A 20973-nucleotide genomic window follows, 5' to 3' on the forward strand; every position below is an offset into this window, starting at 1 on the left:
GTGCAGTACATTTAGTGATCAGTTGGCGTGGCCAAAATCGAGAGTCCAGGTTCAAGGAGAGACCCAGTCTCAAAACTAAGGCGATGACTCTTTGAAAGAGAAAGGCATCCAGATATTGACCTTTGATATCAGCTTCCACATGAACATAGATTGGAAGACTCACTCATAGCAGATACACAAACATCACCATCACTACCACTATCATCATCTTCATCATCATCATCTTTAATCTTGGCCACAAAAAAAAATGGTTTAGGGAAAAGTAGAGGACACCCATAGGACATTCATATTAGTTAAAGAACCTAGAAAAGAGAACATGGAGCTGGACAAAGTGAAGATTTTCTGTCTTCTTACAGCTCATATGAGCCCTGACTCCACAAGGACATGAAGGAAGACATGAATCACAAACACGTAATTCAGAAACACTCGGTATTCCAGCCAATAGGCTATGTCGGCACCACATGGGCACACCCACCCTCAATCGCATTCTCTTTGAAAAGTCTACAGGTCACAAAGCACTATGGACAGAACCACAGGGTAGTACAAAGAATGTCACCTTCAACTCTGATTTTGCATTAAATCTCTCAGTAGAGTCTACCACATGCCAAATAAATTATGGCAGGGTGACCGTAGCATTCCATCAATGAACCAAGACGAGAGCCTACCTGTTGACAAAATGCCATTTTGATCTAAGAGTTGGCTTGCATGCTTTTGACTCTGAATCTCACCCCAATTCTAATTTTCATCAGAAACCCTATCTTAAACGGGGCAATGAATTGAAACTCTGGTTTCCTATCAACCGGAAATGTCATAGATTATCGTTAATTATTCCATACTTAGAACAGTTCTCACATGTTGGCTTTTTCAAAATGGCATTAGGTTATATGTTGGGTTTTTCTAGAGAGAAAAGACAAAACAAACATGACTAGTTGGAATTAGACTTTAAAAAAGAAAAAGAATGAAAAGAGAGAGGAAGGAAAAAGGTAGAAATAAGGGGACAAGAGTAGAAAAATAAAGCCCATTGTAACACTGACAAGTTTGATGCCTCCTGAGTGCAAATGACTGGACTTAAAAGTACAGATGTTCAGTTCTAGGTAATTTTGTTACAAGTCTTACTCTATACATTAATGGATGTTTAGCCGGCATCCCTGGCTCATGCCCACTAAAAATATACTCCCAGTTGTTACAAAGACAATATCCTCGGAGGTTACCCTATATTTAAAATTTAAAAAGCAAAGATTGCCCTTAGTTGAGAACCACAGAGTTAGGGAATGTCACTATCCATCAACATGAAAGGGCTAGCATATGTTAGGGAGGAATCCTTGGAATTTATGTGAAAGAACTGGAGAGTCTGCAGAGTTAAATTCCCACTCCACCTGAATAAACCAACTTGATTTTACATGTAATAACCTCCATTGTAGCAAGTGGTATTTCTATCAACTTAGACTCACTGGAGCTCTGCTGAATTGAATTAATGGAATGCCTGACTTATTCTTAAGAGATTCTTCTATTTCAATATATCATCTGTGTTGCTATTGAATAAAAGGAGCAAAACGAAAGTTAGAGTTAACATGTTAGAAAGCAACCTAAAGGATGCTAACTGTAGACATTATTTTGGTTAACGAATACTTTAGGCTTTGATCAGGTTTTGCTCCATCTGTGTTCAAGCTTGCTAAGGTAGTCTTAGCTATGCAGCCTCCTCAGTACCAACTAACTAGGCTCTCACCTCTGGTTCACCAAGCAAAATGGCTGATATACTTGAGAAAGCTGTAGGGTGAAAAAAAAATATCATCAGATTGAATCTTTGAAATCTGTGATGTTAACAACCAACTGGAAAAAAGCCTCAGGCTTTACCAAAGTGTGACATTCAAGGAAACATCATTTTATGGAGGGATGAGTTTAGAGATCTTCAGACCGGTCCTATAAGAATATGGTATCCAAAGTAAATTAATTTTAATCTTTGTGTTAAAGGGACAAAATTTACACTAGTGGAGAAATTAGTTATACTCAGCATGTTCCTAGAATAACTCAATACAGAACATTGTGCTCGGTTTGGCTAAAGGCTCATTGCCATGCTATGAAATAAACACAGGAGAGGGACTAGACAAAGATGATCTGGAAAGTAGAACTAGTGAAAGGGGGAGAGTGTTGCCTAAGAAAATTGTGTCCATCCACAATAAAAAGTTAAATCTTTATGTATCATTGCAAAATGAGATGCTGAACACTTGTGCCCAGGAGATATCTCTTGATCACACTGATCAAATTTTAGCTCTCTTCTCCTGTCATTTGATCAGGCTAGTGAAACTGGTGATAGCAGAGTGGGCTAGACTGGATTTTCCTGATTTCTAATCCCCAGGAAGCACAATAATAAATACTATTGCTCTAGAAAGGAGGGCAGGACTGACTAGTAAACATCATCAAGCAAATACTTCAATCCAACAGAATAAAAGATATAGATATAGATATAGATATAGATATAGATATAGATATAGATATAGATATAGATATTACATAGAACCTCCCATTGTTGCTAGAAACAAACAAAATTGGTATGCCTGTAGTGAACAATGTTCACTGTGTTATAGTGAATTGGCTAGCAGCTGCCTCTGTGGTGCCAATACCCCATCACCACAGTTGCTGAAGTATTTACTAGAGGCCAAATTTCCAATTGTTGATCTAAAACACTATAGATGAAATTCAAATACACGTGGAGAGGTTGAAATACATGTCGTCCGCTCTGGCATTCAGATTTCAAAGATATTTTTCTAACCTTTGTTTAAATCTCAAACCTAGTATCCTAAAGATACTTTGTACTATTTTAACAATCCCTATGTATAAGAAACAAGAAAATCACAAAGGTCCAGTAGAAAAACATTCCAGTAACAGTGATGATCCAGTGAGTCAGAACACAGAATACTTTAGTTTTGTTCCTTTCTAATTTCGCCATTATGATATGTGCCCCATGAGCTGCAGGAGAAAATGGTAGGGTGAAGGTAATAATAAAATATTATAGTGACAATATCAATGCCCTTTTCCTGCCTCCCCTTCTTCAGACTTCATGCCTAAGCATTTTAAGCACTTCTGGTTTGAGTTCTATGTTTATTTCTAAAATCACTGAATAAAGTGCCTATATTCTGTGTTCGACACTTTTGCCTGCAATAGGGAGTGGCTCGATGACTTAGATGCATACACGTCTTCCTCTTTGCCTCTCAAATCTCCTGTGTTTATGTTCATAAACTCAGTAATATACTAAGCACCAGAGCATACGTGAATCTGCAGTGAGAATCCTCTCCACAGGCCCCTTATCATCTACCCTCTGCTGTCATGCTTCATATAATCTCTTCCCAATCTTGAGATTGGTGACCACCTGTTGCTGCTACAAAGATGATGGGATGTAACCACATGACATTATACAGACCTTGCTTTGCTTGTTTGATGAAGTAAAAGGCCAGATTGAACAGGACCTAGGCAAGAAACTATAATATCTTCTAGGAGTAAAAGGCAGCAGTAACAAAACAAACAAACAAACAAACAAACAAAGCCAATGAGAAGCCAAGGCCCTTATTCTGCAGCCAAAAGAAAACTAACTCAGCCAAAAAAATTGAACAAGCCTCTCCTTCAGTCAATCTCCAGATAAAACCCAGTAAACCCCTTGACTGCAGCATTAGAAGACCCGAAGCAGAAATCTTGATTAATCTGTTGGGCACTCTGGCTGTCAGGAACTTTGATATAACAGGAATGCATTGTTTAAAGCTGCTGAATTTGTGTCAAATAGTCACTCAACAGTGGAAAACCAACATGAGACAGCAATAGAGACTCAGAAAAGGGACGGCAATACTGAGTGAAGGTGGGGACACAGGACTGAGACAGAGAGATGCAACCATCTTGCTCCAAAGGTAGAAACAGCTGGGCTATATGACTACTGGATAGTAAAGAGAATGTAAGTTGAAGAAGACCCCGGTATTTCAAACTTTCATGAACAGAGAACAATAGTGCCATTAACCTAAAAGAAAAATCAGACACATATGTTAGAAGTGCTCAGTTTAAAGTTTTCTGAATCCTTCTTAACGAACAATTTTCAAGACAAAAATCAGCCCAAGAGATGAAGTAATTCTCAGCCCATAGCTTGGTGCTTAATCAAGCTCGGTCAACCTCCCTTTAAACAGCATCCTTGTCACATGAAAACTATTGATTGCCCTAGCCAACTTTCTTCTAGATAGCATATGCATCCAGCATCATTTCAGTCCTGCATCTCTATTGCTAGAATACCAATTTAACTCCTTGCTTCCTGATGTTCTATTATTCACTGGGGGGAAGGGTTTGTTAACTTTGATTTTGTTATTTCGTTTTAAGGGGGTGGAATTTAGACACACTTGACCCCCTCGTAGAATCATCTTAGGTAGAAATTCACAATGTCAGAAATAAAACCTAGAAAACATGCGACCAATGATTACCAATGATTGGCTGGTTACCAAGAGGAACCAATGATTGAAAGTGTGAGATCATTTTTTTAACAGGGGCTCTATTCAGTGCATATGGTGATACACACCTGTAACTTGGAGACCTGATATCAATGAAAGAAATAAACTAACCAACAATTACATAGGAAAGTGCTATGAGGTGTAAGAGAGCTGGAAAAAAAAAAAAAGAGCTTCTGAAATGTCTCTATAAATACAGCTGTGACCATCACTAACAGCTTTAATCATTTAAATCTAACACATTGCAAAGTTGCAGTATATGAAAGTCAATGAAGAATTAAGCAACTAGTGGTATTTAAAGCTGTACAGTAGCCCTCTCTGAATCCTGGTGGCGGGAGCAGACAGCCAGCGGGTCTGCACCCTTGTGGAAGCTGTATCCTGAGACATCCCAGAGAGGCCAGTGTCCTCAGGGAGGCAGGTAAGGTCAGTTGTGTACCACCTACACACCAGAGTGACAGCTGGGAGTAGGAAGCTCGCAGGACCCCCCCTCCAGGTACCCAAACCCTGCCCCTGCAGAATTCCACTCCCCTTCTGCCCCTCTCCTGATCCTGGTGGCAGGAGCAGACACTCAGATATTCCATGACAAAAGCAAATTTACACAATATCTTCCCACAAATACAGCCCTTCAAAGGATAATGGATGGAAAACTCCAACACAAAGAGGGAAATAACAACGTAGAAAAACAAGAAAGTAATCTCCCAACAACCCCAAAAGAAGATAGTTACACAAACATAATTCTACTTCCAATAACAAAAGTGACAGGAATCAACAATCACTTTTCTATAATATCTCTTAATATCAATGGACTCAACTCTCCAATAAAAAGACATAAACTATCAGACTGGATACATAAACAAGATGCAGAATGTTGCTGCATACAGGAAACACACCTCTGTGACAAAGACAGACACTACCTCGGAGTAAAAGGATGGAAAACAATCTTCAAGCAAATGGTCCCAAGAAACAAGCTGCAGTAGCAATTCTAACATAAAATAAAATTAATTTTCAACCAAACATAATCAAAAAATATAAGGAAGGACACTTTATACTCATCAAAGGAAAAATGTACCAAGATGAACTCTCAATTCTGAACATCTATGCCCCAAATGCAAGGGCACCCACATACATAAAAGAAACTTTGCTAAAACTCACAGCATACATCACACCTCACACAATAATAGTGGGGGATTTCAACACCCCACTCTCAGCAATCGGCAAATCATGGGAAAAGAAACTAAACAGAGACACGATGAAACTAACAGAAGTTATGAACCAAATGGATTTAACTGATATATATAGAACATTTCACCCTAAAACAAAATAATATACCTTTTTCTCAGCACCTCATGGTACCTTCTCCAAAATAGACCATATAATTGGTCACAAAACAGGCCTCAACAGATACAAAAAGACTGAAATAATCCCATGCATCCTATCAGAACACCATGGACTAAGGCTGGTCTTTAATAATGACAAAAACAATGGAAAGCCCACATACACATGGAAACTGAACAATGCTCTATTCAAGGATGACTTGGTCAAGGAAGAAATAAAGAAAGAAATTAAAGACTTTTTAGAATTTAACAAAAAGGAGGACACATCATACCAAAACTTGTGGGACTCCATGAAAGCAGTACTAAGAGGAAAACTCATAACTCTAAATACCTACGAAAAGAAACTGGAGAGAGCATACATTAACAACTTGACAGCACACCTGAAAGCTTTAAAACAAAAAGAAGCAAATATGCCCAAGAGGAGTAGACGACAGGAAATAATAAAACTCAGAGCTGGAATCAACCAAGTAGAAACAGAAAGAACTATACAAAATATCAACAAAACCAGGAGCTGGTTCTTTGAGAAAATCAACAAGATAGATAAACCCTTAGCCAGACTAAACAAAGGGCACAGAGACAGTATCCAAATTAATAAAATCAGAACTGAAATGGGAGACATAACAACAGAAATTGAGGAAATTAAAAAAAAAAATCATCAGATCCTACTACAAAGGCCTATACTCAACAAAATTGGAAAATCTAGAATAAATGTACAATTTTCTAGACAGGTACCAGATACCAAAGTTAAATCAGGAGCAGTTAAACCATCTAAACAGTCCTATAAACCCTAAAGAAATAGAAGAAGCCATTTAAAGTCTCCCCACCAAAAAAAGTCCAGGACCAGACGGTTTTAGTGCAGAATTCTATCAGACCTTCAAGGAAGACCTAATACCAATCCTCTTCAAGCTATTCCATCGAATAGAAACAGAAGGAACACTACCCAATTCATTCTATGAAGCTACGATTATGCTCATACCTAAACCACAGAAAGACCCAGCAAAGAAAGAAAACTACAGACCAATCTCTCTTATGAATATTGATGCAAAAATACTCAATAAAATTCTCACAAACAGAATCAACAACACATCAAAGCAATTATCCATCAAGATCAAGTAGGCTTTATCCCAGGAATGCAGGGATGGTTCAATATTTGGAAATCCATCAATGTAATCCACTATACAAATAAACTCAAAGAAAAAAAACACATGGTCATCTCACTAGATGCTGAGGAAGCATTTGACAAAATTCAACATCCCTTCATGTTAAAAGTCTTGGAAAGATCAGGAATTCAAGGCCCATACCTAAACACAGTAAAAGCAATATACAGCAAGCCAGTAGCCAACATCAAACTAAATGGAGAGAAACTTGAAGCAATCCCACTAAGATCAGGGACTAGACAAGGCTGCCCACTCTCACCTTACCTATTTAATATAGTACTGGAAGTCCTACCTAGAGCAATTAGACAACAAAAGGAAGTCAAAGGGATACAAACAGGAAAGGAAGAAGTCAAAATTTCACTATTTGCAGATGATATGATAGTATACTTAAGTGAACCTAAAACTTCCACCAGAGAACTCCTAAACCTGATAAACAACTTTAGCAATGTGGCTGGATATAAAATCAACTCAAACAAATCAATAGCCTTCCTCTACTCAAAAAAATAAACAGGCTGAGAAAGAAATTAGGGAAATGACACCCTTCACAATAGCCACAAATAAAATAAAATATCTTGGAGTGAATCTAACCAAGCAAGTGAAAGATCTGTATGACAAGAACTTCAAGTCTCTGAAGAAAGAAATCGAATAAATCTCAGAAGATGGAAAGATCTCCCATGCTTCTAGATTGGCAGGATTAACTTAGTAAAAAATGGCCATCTTGCCAAAAGCAATCTACAGATTCAATGCAATCCCCATCAAAATTCCAAATCAATTCTTCATAGAGATAGAAAGAGAAATTTGCAAATTCATTTGGAATAACAAAAAACCCAGGATAGCGAGAACCTATCAACAATAAAAGAACTTCTGGGGGAATCACAATCCCTGACTTCAAACTGTACTACAGAGCAGTAGTGATAAAAACTGCATGGTATTGGTACAGAGACAGGCAGGAAGATCAGTGGAATAGAATTTAAGATCCGGAAATGAACCCGCACACCTATGGTCACTTGATCTTTGACAAAGGAGCTAAAACCATCCAGTGGAAAAAGGTCAGCATTTTCAACAAATGGTGCTGGCTCAACTGGAGGTCAGCATATAGAAGAACGCAAATTAATCCATTCTTATCCTCTTGTACAAAGCTCAAGTCCAAGTGGATAAAGGACCTTCACATAAAACCAGATAAAAAACCTTCACATAAAACTGAAACTAATAGACAAGAAGGTGGTGAAGACCCTCAAATATCTAGGCACAGGGGAAAAGTTCCTGAACAGAACACTAATGGCTTATGCTCTAAGATCAAGAACCGACAAATGGGACCTCATCAAATTGCAAAGCTTCTGTAAGGCAAAGGACATTGTCAAAAAGACAAAACGGCAACCAACAGATTGGGAAAAGATCATTACCAATCCTAGATCCAATAGAGGGCTAATATCCAAGATATACAAAGAACTCAAGAAATTAGACTCCAGACAACCAAATAACCCTATTAATAAATGGGGTACAGAGCTAAACAAAGAAGTCTCAACTGAGGAAACTCGAATGGCCAAGAAGCACCTTAAGAAATGCTCAACATCCTTAGTCATCAGGGAAATGCAAATCAAAACAACGCTGAGATACCACCTCACGCCAGTCAGAATGGCTAAGATCAAAAACTCAGGTGATAGTAGACGCTGGCAAGGATGTGGAAAAAGAGGAACACTCCTCCATTGTTGGTGGGGTTGCAAGCTGGTACAACCACTCTGGAAATCAGTCTGGCTGTTTCTCAGAAAACTGGACATAGCACTACCTGAGGAACCAGCTATACCACTCCTGGGCATATACCCAGAAAATGCTGCAACATATAACAAGGACATATGCTCCACTATGTTCATAGCAGCCTTATTTATAATATCCAGAAGCTGGAAAGAACCCAGATGTCCTTCAACAGAGGAATGGATACAAAAATGTGGTACATTTACACAATGGAATATTACTCAGCTATTAAAAATAATGAATTCGAGAAATTTTTAGGTAAATGGATGGAACTAGAAAATATCATCCTGAGTGAGGTAACCCAATCACAAAAGAACACACATGGTATTTACTCACTGATAAGCGATTATTAGCCCAAAAGTTCGAAACAACAAAGATTCAACTAACAGACTACATGAAGCTCGTGAAGAAGGAAGAACAAGTGTGGATGCCTAGATCTTAGTTAGAAGGAGTAATAAAATACCCAAGGGAGCAAATATGTAGACAAAGTGTGGGACAGAAACTGAAGGAGAGGTTGTATGGAGACCATTCCACCTGGGTATTCATCCCATGTGCAGTCACCAAAAACAGACACTGATATCGATGACAGGAAGTGCATGCTGACAGCAGCCTGATATGGCTGTCTCCTTAGAGGTCCCCCAGAGTCTGACATACCCAGAGGCAGATACCCACAGCTAACCATTGATCTGATTAAGGGTTCCCAATGGAGAAGTTAGAGAGAAGACTGAAGGAGCTGAAAGGGTTGGTGGCCCCATGAGGAGAGCAACAATACCAACCAACCAGAACTCCCCAGGGTCTAAACGACCAGCCTAGGAGCACTTAGGGAGGGACCCATAACCCCAGCTGTATACGTAAGGGAGGATGGCTTTGTTGGGCATAGGTGGGAGAGGAGATCTTTGGTCCCATGATGGGTGAACACTGAGTGGTGGGGAATCTGAGGGTGGGGAGGTGGGAGTGGGGGGTAGGTGGGGGCACACCCTCATAGAAGCAGGAGGAGGAGGATGGAATAAGGGGTTTCTGGGTGGTAGGGAAAATGGGGTAAGGGGATAAAATTCAAAATGTAAATATTATATCCAATAAAAGAAAGGGAAAAAATGGAAAAGTTGTTAGAACCAACATCTTTAATAAAATGTCAGCCCTCTAAATAAATTATCTTGCTACTAAAATTTGTTTTGAGAATTGTATATTGCAGAATACACAGCTTTGGTGTATCTACTCATCAAGCATACTGAGCAGACCTGCTCAAACCTCTGATGTCCTGGAATTCCATCTGGATGCAGTGAAGACACAGGGTCAGAGGCTTATCAATTTACTCTTCCCCCCACCCCTCTTCTAATATCTCAACACCCGTAATCAGCATGAAGAAGTTAATGAAGAGTCAGCACACCTATTCCCTGGGCTTGGGAAGTAAGGTGGTTAATATTGGTCTGTCTTTCTAGGGAAAAGTCATGATTTTGTTGAAACAGGGAGGATTAGCTAGGATTTGTTTCATAGCCATAACCTATTGGTAGAAATCTGTATAATTATTATCAAGATGAAGTTATAATTTCTTAAATGGTACAAAATTTACTTTGATTTCAAATTTAAGGTTTTCATTGGTACAAGCTTCTTATTGATATAAAAGTGAGATGAATATTGATACTCTCATAGGCATTATGCCTGTATAACATATTTAAGAATACAAGGCTTAGACCCAGTCCTTCTCTAACTTTTTAAACTGATTTGAGATGGACAGCCTGTGAGTTAAGGGACTATAGCAAATTCATGGCTTTGAGGTTATTGTTAGGGTGTTTTCTATATTTTATTTAGAAATAGCTGAAAGGAGTTAACAGACAAGGAGTCCAGTTTACCTTACATGGATAGTTGGTTTTCAAAATGTCAGAAGTCCACAGAATTGACGTTACAAACATTTCTGTATTAATGTTCATTTTGATTAGAGACCTGTCTGCTCCTGACAGCTTCCTGTCTTGGATTCTAAGAAGAAATTGAGCATCTTTGAAGTTACTCCAGTTGTGGGAAGACAGCCACTAGGCAAGAATTGCCTCTTTCCATCTATAGACAAATTACTGTCTAGAAAAGGACACACTTGCAGAATAGTCGACTGATTATATCTGCCTAGACAGAGTAATCAGCCCTTAATAATTCTGTATCACTAAGGTCTGTCAGATGATCCTGGGACAGAAGGCTGAAGATCGGATGCTCCAACATTCTGTAGTATAGGGACTGTTCAGGTGTTCATTGGTCTCTATAAATTGGCTAAGTTTTAGAAGCTATGGTTTGTGCTTCCCATAATTTCAGTTAACTCAGTCATACTGGATTTCTGACAGGGTTGAAAACTTATAGTCTCATAGCCAATCCTGGCTATTTACTTTGAGAGAAAATAGAGATTTGAGTGGATGGTTTTCAGCTGACATTCATTCTAAAGCCAAGAAAAAAGCCAGATTCAGAACTAAGTGTTTTAGTTAGGAGAGATGACAGAAGTTCTGGTTAGTCAATTAAATGATGGACTGGGTATTAGGACTATCATGTACCTCACTGGCACAAATAGGCATAATTTTGCTCTAATTGTGTTTTGAGAGAAAAGTTTTATTTTAACAGGAAGGGTGATATGTAGGAGGAGCTAAGGTGGGAAGAGTTGTGAGAGGAAGAAAAGGAGTAAGGAGAGGAGGAGAAGAAGGAGGGGAGAAGCTAGGTGATGAGAGAGAGAGAGAGAGAGAGAGAGAGAGAGAGAGAGAGAGAGAGAGAGAGAGAGAGAAAGGGGGGACATGGAGGCAGGTGTTCATGTGTCTCCACCAGTCAAAGATAGTGGATATATCTAGGTTGAGTATTGTGTTAGACTTCTGACTGAGCATTACTAAACTTATAAAGCCTTTGATTAACATTTTTAAAAAATTGTATAAAAGCAAAAAGGAAAAGGGGGCATGGGATAGGGGTTTTCTTGGGAGGGGAAATGGGGAAGGGGGATGGCATCTGAAATGTAAATAAAATATCTAAAAAAAAATTTTTTTTAAAAGCTGTACAGTAACGGGTAGAAGGGTGAACTTAGAAAAGAACATCTATTCATTTTTGGAAAGAAATGTGTTAATATCTTGAGAATTGTTAACAGTATTTATTCCCGGTATTTGACACTGAGATCACATGTGACTCCTCACGAGATTCTAAAAACGTAAAGTGGTCTTGAGACACACACGAAGGTGAATGGGAAGAGAGTGTACCTAATCTGAGCGATACCATAACAAGAAAACAAGATAATCAACAGGGATATTAAGCCATGGGCTTTATCTACTGTGCTCTATTGCTACCCCTGTAAGACGTGTGTGGGAGCATTGTAAAATGGAGATGCATGAGCTGGCACAATGACTCAGCTGGTAAAGCAACTGTCTGAATAGCCAGAGAGCCAGAGTTCAGGTCCTCAGAACCTACATACAAAGCTTGAGCATGGTGACATGCACCAGTGTTTCCAGTGGTGGGGAGAAAAGAGGTAGACATATACACATCCCTGGAAGCTCCTAGGGCAGCCATCCTTGCTCATGCAAGACAACTCTGGACCAGTTAAACATCCTGCCTCAAACAAAAAGTAGAAATCACATAAGGACTTCTATGTGCATGTATGGTACATGTATACGTTTAACCACACATACACCCCACATGTAAACACACTCATGTCTGTACGTACACACTCACACACACACACACACACTTTAAAAAACATGAAAATAAAAATTCTTTATAGGTTGACTTGTCCGAGGTCACAGTTGTAAAGCATAGCAGAGTCAAGGCAAAGACCCAAGGCCCCTTGGTTTGGACTTGGTGTATCCTCCATCCCTCATCAAAACCCTAAAGTGGAACAATGAGAAAGCAGAGTACCTGAAATGGATCTGATATAACAAGAATTGATTCCCACGCCCCCAGCAGACATGAGAATAGAATGGCTCCTCTTATTAAGAGGGCATAGGAGCAGAGTGTTGAGTAGATTGAAAGGTGTAATGCCAAGGTTACTTCCAACAAGTCACAAATATTAGCGCTGAACTTACTGCATGTCAGCTACAGTACTGCTTTCTACACACATCACCCATTAAACCTCCGTCATTGACCCTTGGTTATAGGAACTCATAATTCCTAAGTCTCAAGTTCAAAAAAGTCAGGCCACCTTCCCCAGAATTAAGCCATCAATAATGGCAGAACTAGACACTGAACCCTAACCATTTGCCTTCTGGACCTACATTCTTAACTATTTCATCCTCTAATATCGAGGTCCATATTTAAATACAGACTGAATGGCTTTAATAATAATCTTTCTGCTATGTTACAAGACCTCCGACTGGCCTTTCCAGAACCTTTTAACTTCTAGAGAAAAACAGGTGTGTCTGGCTAGTCAACAAATGGCATTAGCAAATTGGGGAAACCTGTCACCTGGTTCAAAGAAAACTAAGTATCTATTTTAAGATCCTCTCTGCGGCAACAAATGCTTAAGCTTCTGCTCTTTGATGAGATGCCAACTAGAATATCAGAGAACATACAACTCAACATCCATTACACAGAAGAACGTGCACAAGAGAGGACTGAAGTCTAACCTGGGAATGAGAGGTCCTGAATAGCTACATAGCATTGAGTACCATGATGAGATCAATGCCAGAGGTAAGGGAAGTCTGGTACCAGAAATAGAGGGACTGGAGAGATGGTGGATATCTCTAGTACAAAGAATAGCAATTCCGAACTGAAAACAGCAGAAGCTATTTTCTTAATAAGCACCACATATGTTTCTAATGGCCCACTGATTGCTACTCTGGTCCCGAGTATGCAGCCTTAGCATGCCAGCAATGATGACAGAAGAAGTCTGGGGACTTTAAGTGTCCTCACTGGTGGGTGGCTGGCTTGGCCAGAGTAGTACATCAGAAGCACATCAGCTGCCTACATTCCCCAACAGAGACAAGAGGAGAAAATAAGGCAGCCTCTGTGCTTAAATGCAGTCTATTAACAAAGACCAAGTCCTCTCGAGTTAAAGGGAACACTTGAATTTCTTTATATTTAGCTACATGTTTTCAATGAGAAAAGGCAGTGTTGAGGCCATTTGGTTCTCGAGTACAAACAGGACAAAATTATTTGTAGACAACAGTCTTGTTTTTGGCAACTGTTCTGAATTATAAGCCTCTGAGATAACATTTAAATCATAATCACAGTCTCCAAATAACTTAAGTGGATGAAAATAATAAAGCCCTCATACAGAAGTACCTTTGGTCCTGTGTGATGGTTCAATAGACACTTTTCATATGAAAGAGAATAGTAACAATTAACAATGCCTAAAATAAACCGTGATCTACCTAACATCTCAACGTACCTCAATTTATTTTACTTCCTGGTAGCAAGTTTGTCAAGACTTTGTGTAGGATTTTGACAAATCGGCCAAGTTACCAGTGACCAGAACCAATGGAATGGGCTCAGCACAAGAGGGAATAAAAGTGAAATACCTCATCTTGTCCAGTGAGCAGAGTATTTTCCAAAATGACTCCTGACTCTAGGACTGACACTTTCACTCGGTACTGGCTGATGATTCCATTTGGTTGTCGAGGTTTCCTCCAAGTAATTCTTATTTCTGTGGCTTCTACCTCTGCAATCTGTAAATCAAACACTGCTCCTGGAACTAAAAAAAAAAGAAAGTATTTATTTTTAAAATAGAATTAGAAAGAATAAATACATTTTCAAATGCAAAGTACTCCCTAAATACTTAGCCCATGATATTAGATGTATAAATAACTCTGGGAAAATTGACTAGAATAATAATTACTAACATTAAAAATTAACTGTGGCAAAAAATTCCTAAGTGCATAGAAATTTAAAATTAATTATATATGCATTCTTCTCAAAATTTGAGGAACGGGATAACATGGAATCATTTCTCCCAAAGAAAAAGTCACACTGTTCAATTGGACCATGATGCTGAAATAATTTTCGGACTGGAGAGATGCTTGGGGCAAGGGTTGGGATAGATGCACTTAAAACCACATGTCTTCAAGCCTGATAACCTGAGCTTGAACAACTCAGCTGGATCCACAAAACTCATGATGAAAGAAAAGAAAGAATAGACTCCTGAGTTTTGCTCCTACTCTTTACAGTCAGCATGGCATGTGCAAGCCTCGAAGAGCTCACAGACAACAACAGCAGCAGCAGCAACAACAACAACAGTCTTCCAGAGAAGTTCTTTATAAATAATTAATGCCTAGTCAAAAACCTTGAAGTCTTTACAAAAATGATAACAACTTACCCCAAACCAGTATCAGGCACGCTCAGGATACAACGAAGTATAGTTGACGCATGCAATTGATTGTCTCTTAATTTAGTACATGAACTTGTGTGGAGGCTCAACTAAAGTGTGTCGGCTGAGTTTACAAGTTTACCATGTGAGACCAACTTTTAGGTGTCTTCACTTTTTGCAATGGGGGGTTGGGAAATGGGAAAAGCAAACAATTGTTTCTGTAAAGCACAGAGTAGTCAAAACAAGATTGATGCATAAAAGGTCCAAGAGTGAGGTCTAGACAACCCAGTGCCTTGAAGACAAGGAACTAAGGGTAAATAATGCTGAACATTTCAGTAACCTGGAAATCCCCATTACTCACCTATAGGATACATGATTTTTATCTTTCCTTCACCTCCCATAAGGTTACTGTAATGATGTAAAATCAAAAGAACTTCTAAGCTACAAGTTCACAAAGAGAAAATATGATAGAAAAACATCTCCATTTATGGTCAAGATAGAATAGGACACTAATCTCGTTTTCTTTAGCCATTGTACAGTGGACTAGGGCTAGCAAATGTCAGTTAGAAGAGAGCCACACTGCTACAGGAAGAAACAGAGAAGGACTTTCTAAAATAATAGATAGAAGCTGAAAATAATAACTCCCAAAGTATTGTTATGATCAGAGAACATATTCATATCTAATCAAACACATAGTATGCTATTACTATATAGATTTTGCTCCCAGTAGATTGTTTTTCTTTGTCTCCATAAAGTAATCAGTATAGAAATCACCTAGATGATGTAAAAATATAAATATTTCTAGTTACTCCTTGACTACTTTATGACTGAATTCTGGTAGTTAAGATTCTAGCATCTAGCACAGACAAAAGCTGTAATGGAAAGTGGGAGAGAAGCCCAAGGTCATTTGCTACAATTTTGAGTCTGTAATGGAGGAAAACTCTTCAGACTCCTCTCCCTGCCAATGTTCTGATCTGAGGAAAGCATAAAATCTTGTCTAAGAAAGATGTCAGGGAAAGAGTTCTGGAGTAGGACCTTATGATCTGTAAGTCACTCATCACCCCTGAATGCACATGTCATTATTCTAGGCACCTGCAAACACAAGGGAAAAAGAGGTAGAAAGTTCTCTTCACCTCTAATAAAAGTTGTATCTTACTAAAGTTATTGTTTCTAGCACTTCTGTTGCTATCAAAGTGTTACATTATCCAAGGATTAAAAAACTATAAACAGAGCATCAGACACAGCAAAACCTCTTTTTACCTTCTTCTACACATTATTTTGGTGTTGCTGTGTAGCAAAGACCTTAAACAGCATTGTGCAATATAAATCAAATACAAGATCAGGTATTTTTTCATTAATTTAAGTTAATGCATAATTCATAACTAAATATTTTATTTAACCAGGCCATAAGTCTTATACTTGAAATATGAATGAATTGTCTCTTCTTCTTTTTGAATGCATAGTAGGAACATATTAAATATATTAATGCCATAGAAAAATACAAAAGAATTATTACTGTCTCTTAATATGTGAGCCACATTTATGAATAAGAACAGCCAATTTTATGTATACTCATCAACAAAACTTTAAAAACTACATCATGACACCAATGCATCTTATTGTAATTCAAGTAAAGATTAAGGAACTTTTTTTTTCAGACTACAAAAAACTTAGTAGACGAAGGAAGTGGAGCAGACAGCATGGTCTTTTCTCTTTAGAGAGACACTTATCTTGTATCCCACACACTCCTACAGTGGAAACCAGAGCCACATGGATTAGGTTGATCCCTTTAAGTTCAATACAAAATTAAAGAAAACGAAGCACACAGAGCAATTATTCACGATGCAGAACCAGTTTTGAAGGAGTCAGCAGCAGAGACTGAGTCATCTTCAAGAGAGTATATTTCGAAGTTTTATGGACAAATAAGAAATAGAGCAGACACAAAGTTAAGACAGGTAAATTGTACATCATTTGAAGGTTTTAGAGGAAAAGCTGTTAGAAGAAGTGAAGTGGGATGAAAAAACTGAAGCAAAGAAAATACATGAGGAAAACTTTCTCCATAGTTTAATCTAGTCAAATTACACTTCTATTGAAAAAGCAGGGAGGGAGGCTTAAAGTGAAAACCTACTAGGATTCATGATAAATACAAAGTGACGAGACTCAGTGATTTGCCAATAATTATGTGATATTTGGAACACGGGCTGTTACTAAATTACCATTCCCACTCCATCTTCTCTCTTCATGCGTAAGTACATAATCGCGCAGTAAAATAGAAGTGATGTGTGTATAAAACCTTAGGTATAGATCCTGTAGAACTAGTACAGTCATGGCATATCTTTCCTGATAACCAATTGACTATGAATCTTGAGAGTCCGCGTTAATGAAATCAACCACACTGGCATGTGATAGACACACCATTCTCTGTAACAGATCAATCCAGCTTTCATTCATGAATACTCGAACATTACTAAGATCGCTAGTTACTTTTAAAGGTAATAATTTATTAAAAACTTTTAAGATAGGAGGCAGTGGATAAATAATGTTAATTAAAATACAACACATCTTTTTATAATAGTAAATGATAAAGAATAAAATTCAGATAACAATTTTGACTTGACTGTAGCTAATGCAATGAGTTATTTCGTTACCTCATGCAGTTTCAGAAATTTTTTTTTCTTGGTTTTTCTCTGTGTAACAGCCCTGGCTGTCCTGAAACTTGCTCTAAACAACAGGCTGGCCTCAAACTCACAGAGAGTCACCTACATCTGCCTCCAGAGTGCTGGGATTAATGGCAAGCATCATCACGCCTGGCTAGTTCCAGTAATCTTTTATGGTACAATTTTAATTATTGGGAGCAGGATAAACTCATGCCAGAATATGAAACATTCTGCAGTTGCTAAAGCATTACATGAAAGCTCTTTCAGCTGAAGGAATGTTCATGAGCCCCATAAAGGAAGGTGGGATTGAGCAGGTAAGACTCTTGCCTTCCCAGTGTTTGGTGGAGCTCCCTGTAGTCGGTGGCTACCCTCTAATAGCCCCAGAATGCAGTCTATGAGATAAGTAGCAGATGGAGAGAGTAGGACAAATTGCTTTTCATAGTCAACAAATGGAGTCATTTATTCAAGTTAATTTGGTGTGCAACACAGCCCATTTTAAAAATCCACAAGAGCGTGCGCAGGAAGCTATGCATTTGGTGAATAAAAAGTGACCAAATAAAGGAAAATATATTTTAAGGGACAAACAATCCAAGCAAGGTAGCATTGTTGGTTGCAACAATGCCATCTAACTTTTTATCTTAGTCAAATGCTGGAGAGCAAGATGAATAATAAGAAACAATATTATTATTTGCTTTATTTCCATGCTGCAGATTGAACCTAGTGCCTAACACATGCTAAGCATGTACTCTACTGCTGACCTACATCCCTGTCCAGACAATTACCTAAAATTAAAAGCCTCAAGACAGACTTGAAAGCATGAGAAAGTTTGAAATGCATTGACTTGTATAAAAAATAGGACTAGAAAATAAGGTTGGCCAGATGGCTCAGGGAATAAAAGCACTTGCCAATAAGCAGGATCACCTAAGACTGATCTGAGAACCAAAGGCAAAAAGAAAGAACCGGAGTCCTCACCTGAAAGTTGTTCTCTGACCATCTCCACACAAGTCTTTTGGCACAGAGGCTTGCAACACACACACACACACACACACACACACACACACACACACACAATAAATGAATGTGTGAAAACAATAGTTGGTCAAGGAGTTCTTTGAGAAAATCTCTACTGTGTTTTGTAGCCAAACAAAAATGCACTTAGCTTTGTGGGAAATGCTCAAAGGCACTTTCTGGAATAAATTGGAGAAAACTTTAGGGAAATCACAAAGCAAAGGGAAAACAAAGGCTCTTTGTATGGGGCAAGAACATTAAAATCTCAACATCAACAAATAAAATCCTTTCTCTCATGTGTATACATTCCCATTTTAATCCGCTTATTCAAATTATACATGTGCATAACATATATGTATATGCATAGATTTTTTTCACTTGAAATGCATAAACTTAATATTTTTTACAGTCGTTGAACAGAGTATTGAGGTTTCAGTTTTTTCTTTAAAGGGACAGAGGGATAAAATTTCCTGACGGTTGCTGCCCTCTAATGGGCTAATTGACAAGTGATAACCTAATGAATGAATGCCCAATTGAATTGGGTAGGTAGGTCTGTGCACAGATATCTTTATGTACCTTATCAGTTATTGTATGTTAGCTACCACACAAATGCTGGAAACCTTGTCAAGTGTTAGTTTATTCTGAAACATGGTGTCCTTTATGCCAGTAATTATATCTAAACTGCAATGAAGCCATTGAGCAAATTTAGAAAGAACCAGGAAAATGCAGATCATATTTTAGCAATAGATTTCACCCAAAAATATTGGCGCTTAATAAACATACGTATTATGATTTCTTACGATATATTATTTTAAATGTTCTGAAAGCACTGAGGACATTGTATTCCCTCCCCACCCCCAGGAATCCTTACTAGTTCAGAAAATGCCTCATCAAAATACAATGTTCTGTGTAGTAAAAACATAGGGACTCTCTGCAAATGGCTTATGTGAGAAAACATGTTCAATGTCTGCTTAATACTGTAGTTAAACTATTCCCTGTCTGTTGAATACTATAGGTAAGCAGTATCAAATGTATGTTATTAATTTAAGACTTCTTGGTGTTTTGCTTTAAAAAAAAAATCTCTGCCACAGTGAACACAGTCTTCTTAAGTCTTCCCCGCTCTTGGGTCCTTTCCTTTATGAAGCATGCTGTGGGTTTGATATTCTAGAGAACACAGGTTCAGAATGAAGTAGGTAGTAAAATAACAAGGGAAATAGTGGGATGTAAGTACACACAAACCAAATTCCTCCTTAAAATTACATTTTACAAATGCAATAAAATTCGAAAGCATTTTAAAATTATCATTGCATTAACCCTGGAAAGGAGAAAGTTCTTACCATCTGGGGGAGTGAACACTGAAAGATTTGACTTGGGTCCAACCCCAGCGCTGGTTTCCGCAGCAACATAGACATCATACATTGTGAATGGTGTGAGATGTGTAAACGCAAACCGGAGGTCTTTTGTGCTATTATCCAAAATCCTTCCTGCAAAAAGCAAATAGACCCACAGGCTTTATGGGTATTTTATGAAATACATAACCATTTCATATCATGTATAGAAGCAAAGACAATAACCATATTGTTAAACAAAAATTTTGTTATTGCGGATGAATATATTTGAAATCTTTGCTTAAGTTTGATACAAATATGAACAGTAGAAACAATTCAGAGATCTTTGGGTGCTTAAAATAACTTTTCTTATATTAAATAGTTATTAAGTAGTTGAGTTGCTATTTTAGTTTTAATATGCTTAAATGGGAAACAGAGGAGAAATATAGTTCATTTGGGATAGTGTTTGCCTAACACAAGCAATACCTTGAGTTATATCCCTAGTATATAATGATGATGAGCATGAATGTGTGTGTATAATTCAAGATCTCAGAGCTTGGAGGTGGACACAGGAGGGTCAGAGAGCACCATTGTCCTGACTCCTTATATGAAGTCTTCAGTCTTCAGGCTCAAGCCAACACGATATCCACCAGCCTTGGCTACTCACTTTCATTCTGTATATGGTATAGCTCTCAACTCAACACGACTGTGTTAGTGTGTGGTGATGTTATTAGCCTCACAGATAAAAAATTAAATTATAAAAACTTCTTAAATAATTCTCTGATCATAAAATATCATCATCACCAAGAGTTACAAGAAATGTATTATCTGAGTTGCATATATCTCCTGCCATGTGTTTCTATCTGAACTCCAGTTACTCTAGAACCTGAGGCAACATTTACTTTCATTAGATCCACCCATCAAAGAGTCTTACTGCTGACTGTGCTTTTACCTGGTTCAGACTCTCACCACTAATTCCCACTCTTTATCCACTCAATGTCATAGC

At 38.1% G+C, this 20973-nt stretch overlaps 1 protein-coding gene across 1 annotated transcript in view; it reads right to left on the bottom strand.

Moving 5' to 3' along the window:
• Nucleotides 1-20973, bottom strand: part of Ptprq (protein tyrosine phosphatase receptor type Q) — a 195447-nt gene that overhangs the window by 160638 nt on the left and 13836 nt on the right. The window contains exons 8-9 of the mRNA XM_076920158.1: nt 19977-20123; nt 14190-14362 (exon numbers count right to left, since the gene is read on the bottom strand). Of these exons, the coding sequence (XP_076776273.1) occupies nt 14190-14362; nt 19977-20123 (320 nt within the window). The remainder of the gene's footprint in view (nt 1-14189; nt 14363-19976; nt 20124-20973) is intronic.

The sequence above is a fragment of the Arvicanthis niloticus genome, chromosome 22 (genome assembly GCF_011762505.2).
Source record: "Arvicanthis niloticus isolate mArvNil1 chromosome 22, mArvNil1.pat.X, whole genome shotgun sequence".
NCBI lineage: Eukaryota > Metazoa > Chordata > Mammalia > Rodentia > Muridae > Arvicanthis > Arvicanthis niloticus.